At 42.6% G+C, this 12449-nt stretch overlaps 1 protein-coding gene across 2 annotated transcripts in view; it reads right to left on the reverse strand.

The window, feature by feature from the left end:
• The window catches only part of SMOC2 (SPARC related modular calcium binding 2), a 135765-nt gene that overhangs the window by 59736 nt on the left and 63580 nt on the right, over window positions 1–12449 (reverse strand). For both annotated transcript variants that reach the window (XM_081906910.1, XM_081906911.1), the window contains 3 exons: window positions 8524–8630; window positions 7700–7799; window positions 4272–4319 (listed from right to left, as the gene is read on the reverse strand). In XM_081906910.1, coding sequence (XP_081763036.1) covers window positions 4272–4319; window positions 7700–7799; window positions 8524–8630 — 255 coding nt within the window. The remainder of the gene's footprint in view (window positions 1–4271; window positions 4320–7699; window positions 7800–8523; window positions 8631–12449) is intronic.

The following is a 12449-nucleotide window of genomic DNA, read 5'->3' on the forward strand; positions in this document are numbered from 1 at the left end:
ACTGCTTGGACATTAGAGTGGCATGCAACCATATATATGCGTGGACAGGCAGAGACCCCTCCAACCCCAAAGGGGGAGGATGTTGGGAGATTCCAAGGAATCTCCACTCGACTAGTGGATCCCTAGTGGAAGAATGACTCTGAGGTTAGACAGGAACCTCCAGGTATCCAGCATGGGAGGGGGCAAAGCCAGGCTGTATTTTAGGGAGCCGCGTAGGATGGGGAGGGGGCTGCATGCAACCACACGAAAATGCCCTCCCATTTGATGTGGGGAGTGGTCCTTGTATGCACAAAAGTATATTGGCCATGTCTAAAGAAACATACATGGAAGTGCACAAATAGACTCCCTTGCCCTGCTGAAATTCCTGCATTCAGGGGGTTGGACAAGGCAACAATTGGGGTCATTTCTGTCTCTACAATTCTATGCTTCTATGAAACACAGATGCACAAATTACATGAATATGAACATTTTTAAAATTGAGGCAACAAAGCATCATGTTTTATATTTGTGGACTTTAGGATGAAGGTGATTTGGGGGGGGGGGGAGGCGGATGCGACACATTGCTGGGAGAAGAGTCCCACAAAATCCTAAATGCAAATAATACTAATTCTAATCCTATGTCCAACTTTAGTTTGACACTAAAAATATAGTGTCTTTTTTTTTAACTGAGTGCCCTTTAAATGTCTGATAACATTACATGGAATATGTATAGCTGATCCCTGCAAAAACTTTCAAGGCAAAACATGCTGATCATACAAAACACATGTTGGCTCTGACTGGCAACTGGGATCCCAAGACACCCCTTAAACATCATTCAAGATGTTTGAATGGTGAATACTGCAAAGTATTGAGCCTAACAGTAATTCTGCCATGTTTAGGTAAATAGGGTCTGGCAGCTGATTGGCCTCCGTGGCAGGAGTTGGCTTTATAAAGTTTCCAGATTCACACCTGGTTTTGTTCCGTATATATCAGGCACTGTTTGTAGCTGGGGGCAGGTGATAAAACTTATTCATTGCTGCCCAGCCTCAAAATCCAGGAAACTTTTAAAGATGGGCACAGCGCATGCTGGCTACACAAAGTGCCAAAACAACAAAATTTATGATCTGTATTGAGTTTCTTCAGAAAGTTATGAACACCTGGAGCCTACGCATTTGCCTGGCAAATGTATCAAAGAAAGATTGTCCTCGAGTAATATATGCATAATTTATATTACTCAGTTTAAACAGCTACTGATCCTTTTCATAGGAGTAAAACATAAAATGGCAATTATTCCTAAGGATCCTGTGCAGGATCATAAATTAAGGATAGTTACATAATTTCCCATCTGTCACATATCCTTAGCTTGGGCACTTAAAGGGAGGGAAAAACTCCACACATATTAAATATAGTTGAATATGCATTACCATTAATCTTGGCGCTAATGCCACCGACTACAGTGGGAGGTAAACTGGTCCAGACATATGAATGATTTTAGCACCAGCACATAAAAAGCTAAAAGGATATATCATTAATAATAACAGCAACTGCTTGGCTCTGAATAGGATCCATCAGTTTAAATCATTACAATAACTCACCGTAAGAGAATTTAACCTCAGTTGCCACAGTGATGGATGAAATAATGGCACTGACATTTTGATCCTAAACCAAAATTGGCCTTACAAAAAGGTGCAGAATGGTCTGATGCACTAGGATGAGGGTTAATAGAGACATTTAAAAAACAACAACCCAGCAATGCAACAATTTAATAGAGACTCTACTTTTGATACAATTGATATTTTGAAACTAGAAAAGGTTTAATCTCAGATGAGTTAAAAACAATTGTCTTGGTTCAAGGAGGAAAATCCACAGCTTTCCATTCCCATTTGCATAGCAATACTTATTTGGGCTGTTCTACTAAAATGATGGCTGAGGCCAATAAAGCGTGTTCTCCATAGCAGAGAGCACGTGTTGCGGTTGGGGAAACAGGCCACCCTTCAGTGACTAGGCAAATTTTGATGAGGAACCCAAGCCTTTAAATGGTTAACATTGGGTTGCTGGGGATTTTTGATTGTTGCCAATTTGGAGGAGGGGTCAGAGTCTTTAAATACAGGGGCCAGACGTGAGACGTCCTCTTGGCCATTTTTGCACCGGATCACCCGCCCTCCCTCCCTTTTTTAGGGTGGTTTTTTCATGTTCGCTTGACCTTGCTATGCCTGTCATGGGGTCGTTCGCCTTGGTGCGGGGGCCTGGTAGGAATTTTGCCATCTGGCTGATTGGCTGGTGCCATTTGGTTTTTGCCTACTGCGTAGCAAATCGTCACAACTTGTAAGGTTGGCAGTTAGGCATTGGTTAAATTGGTGCTTGGAGGGGTAAGTGCCTATCCCTCCAAATGATGCGAAGGGAATTCCGTTAAAGGAATCCAGGGGCTTGCCATTCTTTTCGTCCTTGTCCCCGGAGTCGGACTTGGGCCGTGCAAGCCCCACTGGAACATGAGGGTGAGAAGTGTTGGACTGTTGCCCGGCCTCATTTTCTCACCCAATACTTGTTTCCCCACACTGGCTTCCGTTGGTGTCCAGTATGCCAGCTCTGTCCCTGAGGGCATGGACAGATAGTCATAACCAATGCCTAAGCAACCACTCACATTTTTGTATCTGAATAAAGTTGTGGCCAAAATTATGCCAAAAACCTTAAACAAAAAATCATGCGTGAAGTGTGAATTTTTTGGTGGGTGGCATTGTGGGACTCAACACGCAACAGGAATATGGAGTGCTGTTTTTCTAGAAAAAGAGATGTTGGAACTCACCATGAATTCCTTCCTTGTTGTCTTATAATTTCAATGGCTCCCACCTGAGAGGTGCAGGAACTGAGTTCCAGCAAGTTCTGGTTGGGGGGGGGGAGCCCTGGGAATATGGTCATAAGTCACTTATACATGACTAGTTCCATGTGTCTAGAGCTGAAATAATTAGGTTGGATGTAAAAAATAATTAATTCCCAAGGATGAAATGTCAGAGTACACAATGGAAGTCCACAAAGGGGAAATATGAAAGTAGAGGCTAATGCATTTTTTAACTGCGGTATGACTTACCGACCTCATTAGGTAACTAATCCTGTTGTCTGGAAGCATTTAGGGTGCCCCTATATGTGTCTGCATAGGGACACATGTGAGCATCCTGATGCCTGCCCTGAAGGGCTTGAGTACTTTTCTGAATGTCCAATTAGAACAAGAAGATCAGGGAATGTTCACAAAGTCTCGTCCCAGGTGGGATATCTTTCTCCAACGCGGGAAATAATTTACTGCGCCTTGAGGCAGGGGGAAGAAGCAGCGGCGGTCACAGGACATGGCTAGCACAGGTCCTGCTTGCCTCAATCATGCTCACAAATATTCAAGCAGGGTGCTCACTTTTTCTCAAATGCTTGTAGCTTTATCTTCAAATGTGTGAATCTTTGCTACATCCCTTAGATAGTCACAGGACAACTGTGCTACAGGGTTGTGGCGAAATGTGACAGTCGTGTCTCAGGGCAATAATGTTTGATAGCTCTGAGACTCTTCCGTTCCAGGCTGAGTGAAAGCAAAAATATGAATACTGCTAAGATAACGTTAATACATCTGCTTGTCCGTAGGCATCCAACCTTATTTTTATTTGCAGTAGATTACCCCACAGGAATGTGCTCCAGCTTGCTGTTTAGAATGTCAGGCAGGAATATTTTTCAGGAGATTTCTATCTACGGAAATCCACCAGGACGTGGCCTCTGCTTGCCAGCAGGTTTACACCCAAAACTAAATCAAGTTACCTGCTTGAAACAACAGGCTGGTTAGAGTCTTGGCATTGAACTAGGGAGACCCAGGGTCAAATCACCACCAATCCATCAAGCTCCCAGAGTAATATTCAGCCCGGTATTATCTCCTATCCTAACCTACCTCACAGGGTTGTTGGAAGGATAAAGTGGGGGAACATACAAGTAAGCCCCGAGTCTACCATATCAAGCGGAAACATGTCTTTGTCATGTTTAACTAGACATGGCAAAAAGCATTGAAGGCAAATGTATATCACCTTAATCACGGCAGACTGTGCCAATTGTTTCCTGCGTGCAGTGGATATATAGCCAGGGGAAAGCAGTTGGTGCAGACCTATCATTAAAGCAATGGCTGCTTAATTTTCTAGGAATGAATGGTGTCGGATCTAACAGAATCATCTCTGTGCCCAGGCTTATCCTGTGCTGCTTCTATCAGGCAAAAGATGTGTCCATAGTCAATGGAGAGGAAATTCCCTATTTCATTATAAGATATTTACCTGTTTTTCCTGTACCTTCACGTTGTGGCAGCTTCTCATTTAGGGAACCTAAAAGGTTGGAGGAGGAGGAGGGAAAGGTGAGTTAGAGGAGGGGAAAGCAGATGTGTGATCAAGATCCACACAGTGGGTGGGATTCACTTAACAAGCCCCGCCAGTGGAAGCTCTGTGCAAAGATTGCCATTTGCACAATGATGCTTCCCACCCTCTTCCCTCTTGCTCCCAAAACTGACTCCCCCAGAACAGTGCATGGGGGAGGAGAGGGAGATCATTCTGTCTGGCAAGCTGAAATACTTGTGCAGACAGAGCATTCATCATAGCGTGACCATTGATTTCCACCTTATACTTTTAAATCACAGTCAGCACACTTCTAAAGGACATTACTTCCTTCAAAGAATCCTGGGACCTAGAGTTTTCCCCTTGCAGAGCTACCATTCCCAGCACTCTTAGTGAACTACAGTTCCCAGGATTCTTGTCGGAAGCCATGTGTTCGCAAAATGCACACTGTCAATCTGCCCCAAGGAGAGCGAGAGCAAGAGCGAGTTGGCAACCTTGGCAAGGTTGTGGTAATATATAAGAATTGAGGAGGGAAAGTAAAACAAATGATTCTGTGAAGCACTTACAGGATGCTGTTCACAACTCCTATAGTGCTAAGTGCATGAGGAAAAAACTATGCAGAAGCAAAGATTTTTGAACACAACTTCAGGGGAAATGTTAGCTAACAACAGGGTGTACGTACATCACATTTCCCTGCAACCATTTAACACCTGTTTCTAAATTTCCGTTCCGTCTCCCAAGGGCTCAGTGGCTCTGGAATTTCTTTCAGTTCCCTAAATGTTGATATCTTGACTTAGGGAGCAGTAAAAATGTCTGTGTTGCATCTGGTACTTTTCAGCAGACAGTTTGTGGGGGATGGGAGTATTTATCTTTATGCTGTCTTTATGCTGCCAGGAGAGCACATTTGATTACTCTGTACCTCTCAAGTTGACTGGTTTTCTTACAATAGTAGACTAATGGGGGCAGGGGGAGCACTGGAGAACCTGTGAACTGTAATAATGCTTAGCGCCCATCATCTAAGACTGGGGTGTGCAAAGTTGATTTTAATATTGGTAGCCTAACTGTTTTTCAAAGATGGATCAATTGTAGCAAACACAGCATAGCCTCATTTATCTAAATAGCCTTGTCCAGGAAACAGTGGGAACATGCAGATAACCAGGAGTTCAGATGCGCAGGAATGTTGTATCCATAGAGTTACACTGTGACCTACGTGAGCTCATGTGGAAGGCAATGAGTTAGATAACAAATAACTGGGGTTTCAGTTAATCTGCAATAACAGTGTTGAAAGAGTTCAGTGGGTGGCATAATGCAGATAGACTTCAGTGAATCTAGTGAGGATTCAGGGGGATACCAACAGGGTGTATAGTTTAGCTACAGGCAATTTCTAGGGGTGCATCCATGGCTATGAAAAAACCCACTGAAGGACCAAAATGTATGAGAACTGAAAGCAGGATTCACCTAATGTAGGGTTGCCCTATGTCCAGAATTTCCTGGACGTACCCGGAATACTGCAGCCGAAAGCAGTGTCCAGGCAGATTATCAGGGATAATCCGGATGTATGGCAACCAATGTCTGCAAAGTTATTTTTGCTGATTTCCCTCAAAAAAGCTCAAAAATGCCCAATATTTTTGCAATTTTACAAGCTCAACAACTTTTCTGTCCAGATTTTCACTTTTTGAAATATGGCAACTCTACCTAATGAGTCCTATTAGTGCAAGCCCAGCATGAGGTCTTTCACCTGTGTGATGGGTTCCTCCCCTCCTCTCCCCATGATCCAGGTGCACTGAAATTGGCTCAAACTAGAGGAGAACCCCTAGAATAGTGGTAGGGGGAGAGGAGGGATTGTTTAGCAATGTTGAATCCCACCTACTTTATATTGTATCACACCAAACCAAGTAATTAATTTATCTTCTAGGACCCTTGCAGAGGAAGAATATAGGATGTTTTCCCCAACTCCATAATGTAATAAATTATAAATGAATATTACACAAATAAAGCTTATTTTTAAACATGGATTTATGTCCACGTTTTGTGCAAGAAACACAAAAGAAGCCGGGGGGGGGGGGAGCATGAGCTTCAACACTAATTTGATATATCCACCCTACCACCCAAGTAAGTATCATGGATGACCAAATATAAATATAAAACAGACTGAATTCTGTCTCGTAAAGTAGCCAATAGTAAACCCATCAGTTTGAGCTTTTTGTGAAGACTCAAGGCTTTGAGTTACCTCAGAAGTTCAATGCTCTCCACAGTTAAAAGGGGTGAACTTTGACTAGATTGTGCCCACTTAAGGATTTAAAAATGCACTGGATTTATTGGAACACCTTCATCCACATATGTTTTTTATCACTGTTGCCCACAGTCCCTGAGCCCATTGATCTGACAATTATTCTCTTTGTGAGAGGCGGGGGATAAGATCTGGGAACCAATTTTATTCGCTTATCAAAAGGCAATTCTAGGCAAATTATCTACTAGAGTAACCAAGGCAGTTTCTGCCCCCCCCCCAAAAAGCCAAAACCAAACCAGAAGGGATCTAACAGTATAATCAAAGAAAGCCTGGAGTTGACTAGGCACCAGCCACTTGGGGGAGGGAGCAGTATTTGATACTGCTTGGATGATAATCATCCAGATCTAAGTGACCCAACAACAGGTTTTTCCATAAGGCATGTACCACCACCTCTTTCAGTATCAATGGAACATGCCTCTCATTCAGAGATGTTCATTGCCCCAGCTTCCAGATATCCAGCCCCAGAAGCTACCATAGGCAAGAGTGGGGGAAAGTGAGGTGGGACAGTGGGGGAAAAGAAATGCAGGTTTGTTTGTAGGTGTTTGGGGAATCTTAGGACTTAGAGGTGAAACATGGAATTGGCTGTTTGGCTTGCAAGACTGCGGACTGAATGGTGGGTTGCATTTGGGATTGAATTTGATCCCATGTAGGCCTGCCCTAAATATCGGTCTGAGGTCATTTAAGTTTTGCACGGAAGATCTATAAAACTACAATCTTCTTTTAATGACTTCAATAGAAAGTTAGTTTGCTGTTTGAAGTACTGTTGGCTATTATGTTGGGACATGAGGTTCATCCAAATCCAAAGTTCATAACTCTACTCAAATGATGGGAAACCAAACCACATGGAATCCAAGAAGGAAGAAAAATCATCTAATCCAGTGTGAGGCTTAAAAGCCAACCTTAACAGAGAATTAGTTGAGCTTTTCAGGAAAGCTGAAATGTCTATCTATGAGTGTAGGAAATTTCCATTACTGCACCAGATGCAGGATCTTTTCTTTCTCGGTAAACGATATGTTTATAGCCGGATTAAAACAGTCAAATAAAAAGTTGAACAGATTCTTTTAGACATGATATATGTTTTTACCTGGGCAACGTGGAGTTTTATGTGCTACAGCTGTACCACTGATGGGACGACCATTGGAAGTGACACACCAACAGTAGCCTGTGTAGCTGTGGCACTGAACCTGTCAGAAAACAACACAAAGTATATGTAACAGAACATGCACAGTTTAGCGTTTCAAATTTTCATTAAAAGCAGTTTTATCAATTAGCTACTATGCTCTGCCATAATCCTCTATATTACCATTTAAGGTAAAGGGACTCCTGACAATTAAGTCCAGTCGCGAACAACTCTGGGGTTGCAGCGCTCATTTCACCTTACAGGCCAAGGGAGCCGGCATTTGTCTGCTTCCGCAGACAGTTTTTCCGGGTCATGTGGCCAGCATGACTAAGCCACTTCAGACCTAATACCCAAAGTTTTATCTAGTGTCAATGACCTCCATCCCCCCCCCCCCGTAGGACATGGGATGCAATCTGGGACTCAGCTGAGAGGGGACAAAACCTGATGTTTACCCCAGACTTTGGAAATCAACAAGGACATATTTAGTCTTCCTTTTCCCAGACGGACAGGAAAGAGCTGAAGAAATATTGCTTCATAATGTTGTTGACGATGGTCAAGTGTGAGACCCACACAGTTCACTGGCCTTAAGCTAAGAGTTCAGGTCTGACTTTCCCAAGTTTATAAAGGCATATATATTCCTTTTAGCTGTTTTAAAATATGAACTGTGACATCAGAGCCAGCCCATAGTTACTCTAAGTCCGAAAAATGAGCTGTTGCGACCAAATGCAACAGACATAAATCTGAATTGATAGACATGCCAGATAAAGAGTCAAGAGTTTTCAGCCAACCTGGCTGTAAGTGCCATCATCGTTGCATTCTGGAATAAACACTTGCTGGAACTCCTTGCGTGCTTGTTCCTGTGTGTACTTCCTCTCTGCCACACATCTTGAAAGATCTAAAGAAAGGGAGGGGGAAAGCAATACAGTGTTAGTGCCTCTGTACATCAGAATACCATAAAATAGAATAGTCTTTCAGGAAAATAGTTGACTTTACCAGCACCAGGACCACAGGAATTTGCCCAAAAGGAAAGAAAAAAAAAACTATGCACTTTTGCAAGCATCATATTTAATACTGTAAAGACTTCTATAGCCAATTCCTGTTACTGTAATTAAGTACTGAACTATTAAAGTCCATTATGAATATAAGATCTGAACACCAAGTAGAAATCAAATGGATTCATTAACTAGCATACATACTTAATTCATGCTGTAAAAATATCTGATTCTGTGATGAGTTCCCTGCTCCCCTGGATTCACAGTTCAACTTACTTTGAAATCCTATGAAGCCTATCCTGAAATCCTTACCCCATCATTCTCCACCACCCCCACCCTAACCCCCACCCCTTCCCCAAAGGGACTAGGTGTTTTCTTTCAATACTTGCTTCTGTTAAATCTGTTGAGTATAATTGGTTTAATTGACACTAAAATGGGAGTGCCTATGTGTTCTGCCAAGAGAACAAGTTGGACATCACAAACACGCTTTTCCAACAACACAAGAGACGACTCTACACATGGACATCACCAGATGGGCAGCATCGAAATCAGATTGATTATATTCTCTGCAGCCAAAGATGGAGAAGCTCTATACAGTCAGCAAAAACAAGACCTGGAGCTGACTGTGGCTCAGATCATCAGCTTCTTATAGCAAAATTCAAGCTTAAACTGAAGAAAGTAGGAAAAACCACTGGGCCGGTAAGATACAATCTAAGTCAAATCCCTTATGAATACACAGTGGAAGTGAAGAACAGGTTTAAGGATTTAGATTTGGTGGACAGAATGCCTGAAGAACTATGGATGGAGGCTCGTAACATTATACAGGAGGCAGCAACGAAAACCATCCCAATGAAAAGGAAATGCAAGAAAGCCAAGTGGCTGTCCAATGAGGCCTTACAAATAGCGGGGGAGAGAAGGCAAGCAAAATGCGAGGGAGATGGTGAAAGATACAGGAAATTGAATGCAGATTTCCAAAGAATAGCAAGGAGAGACAAGAAGACCTTCTTAAACGAGCAATGCAAAGAAATAGAGGAAAGCAATAGAATGGGAAGAACCAGAGATCTGTTCAAGAAAATTGGAGATATGAAAGGAACATTTCGTACAAAGATTTCCATAATAAAGGACAAAAGTGGAAAGGACCTAACAGAAGCAGAAGACATCAAGAAGAGGTGGCAAGAATACACAGAGGAATTATACCAGAAAGAAATGGATGTCTCGTATACCCCAGGTAGTGTGGTTGCTGACCTTGAGCCAGACATCCTGGAAAGTGAAGTCAAATGGGCCTTAGAAAGCACTGCAAATAACAAGGCCAGTGGAAGTGATGGTATTCCAGCTGAACTATTTAAAATTTTAAAAGATGATGCTGTTAAGGTGCTACACTCAATATGCCAGCAAGTTTGGAAAACTCAGCAGTGGCCAGAAGATTGGAGAAGATCAGTCTACATCCCAATCCCAAAGAAGGGCAGTGCCAAAGAATGCTCCAACTACCGCACAATTGCACTCATTTCACACGCTAGCAAGGTTATGCTTAAAATTCTACAAGGAAGGCTCAAGCAGTATGTGGACCGAGAACTCCCAGAAGTGCAAGCTGGATTTAGAAGAGGCAGAGGAACCAGAGACCAAATTGCAAACATGCGCTGGATTATGGAGAAAGCTAGAGAGTTCCAGAAAGACATCTACTTCTGCTTCATTGACTATGCAAAAGCCTTTGACTGTGTCGACCACGGCAAACTATGGCAAGTTCTTAAAGAAATGGGAGTGCCAGATCACCTCATCTGTCTCCTGAGAAATCTCTATGTGGGACAAGAAGCTACAGTTAGAACTGGATATGGAACAACTGATTGGTTCAAAATTGGGAAAGGAGTACGACAAGGCTGTATTTTGTCTCCCTGCTTATTTAACTTATATGCAGAATTCATCATGCGAAAGGCTGGGCTGGATGAATCCCTAGCCGGAATTAAGATTGCCGGAAGAAATATCAACAACCTCAGATATGCAGATGACACAACCTTGATGGCAGAAAGTGAGGAGGAATTAAAGAACCTTTTAATGAGGGTGAAAGAGGAGAGCGCAAAATATGGTCTGAAGCTCAACATCAAAAAAACGAAGATCATGGCCACTGGTCCCATCACCTCCTGGCAAATAGAAGGGGAAGAAATGGAGGTAGTGAGAGATTTTACTTTCTTGGGCTCAATGATCACTGCAGATGGTGACAGCAGCCACGAAATTAAAAGCCGCCTGCTTCTTGGGAGAAGGGCAATAACAGGCCTAGACAGCATCTTGAGAAGTAGAGACATCACCTTGCCAACAAAGGTTCGTATAGTTAAAGCTATGGTTTTCCCAGTAGTGATGTATGGAAGTGAGAGCTGGACCATAAAGAAGGCTGATCGCCGAAGAATTGATGCTTTTGAATTATGGTGCTGGAGGAGACTCTTGAGAGTCCCATGGACTGCAAGAAGATCAAACCTCTCTATACTGAAGGAAATCAACCCTAAGTGCTCACTGGAAGGACAGATTGTGAAGCTGAGGCTCCAGTACTTTGGCCACCTCATGAGAAGAGAAGACTCCCTGGAGAAGACCCTGATGTTGGGAAAGATGGAGGGCACAAGGAGAAGGGGACGGCAGAGGACGAGATGGTTGGATAGTGTTTTCGAGGTTACCAGCATGAGTTTGACCAAACTGCGGGAGGCAGTGGAGGACAGAGGTGCCTGGCGTTCTCTGGTCCATGGGGTCACGAAGAGTCGGACACGACTAAACGACTAAACAACAACAACAACAATATGTATTGGTGAAAGGGTTTAACTGGTATATTCCATTGAAGCTAAAGTACAACAAGAAGAGCTCTCTCTCAGCTTTAACTGAGTTGATAATTAATTAATTGTTGTTCTCTAGCATGTGAGTGATTAACCTTAGATCATGTGAGAACAAAGAAAAGAGCCACCACCCTTTCAAGATGGCGAGGCTCCATGGAGCTCTCCTGGTAAACAGCTCCAAGCTAAAGGGGCTGGAATGCAGGAAATGAAGAGAGACAGACAGACAGACAGACAGACAGACAGGGACAGAGCGAGAGCGAGGGTGCTATATTTATCACCTCTGATTACGTTAAAGTTATTTCTAATATGCTGAGCCTGTGCTGGACACCTCATGTTATTGTATGGATATTGCATATTGTATGATGCTTTTGTTTTTGAAGGTAGTTCTGCAAGTAAATATTTAATTAAGCTTATGGCCTTAGCAATGTTTTTCTTCCAAAAGGACTCAGTTTCTATGTATCTAGTCACTTCAAACTGCAACATTAATATCTGCAGTAAAAAGTGTACTTAGTTTTCTTGGAGTCCCCAGACTCCATGACTCCTTTAGAAGATAATTGGGAGGGTTTTTTATGTACACATATATGCAGTGCTTTTTTAAAAAAAAAATGTTTAGAGGTGCTCTCATTTCGACTCAAGAAAATCACCATTTTATAGCTCAAATCGGGGAAAATAAATACAGTAAATGGACAAAAGTACAAAGAATCACAAAATGTTTAGGGGTATGCGTACCTCTGCATTCCCCCAGGAAAAAAAGCACTGCATATATGGAAGTTCAAAGGCTTAGCACTCCTGTGCTTGAAACTGCAACACTGGGGGAATTTTTAAAAGTTCAGTTTAAATATGGACAACATTTAATGACAAATTTCTGCTTTCCAAAAAGCGAAACTTCCTACTCTCATTAGAAGTACA

Source organism: Podarcis melisellensis (assembly GCF_964234715.1).
Source record: "Podarcis melisellensis genome assembly, chromosome: 3".
NCBI lineage: Eukaryota > Metazoa > Chordata > Lepidosauria > Squamata > Lacertidae > Podarcis > Podarcis melisellensis.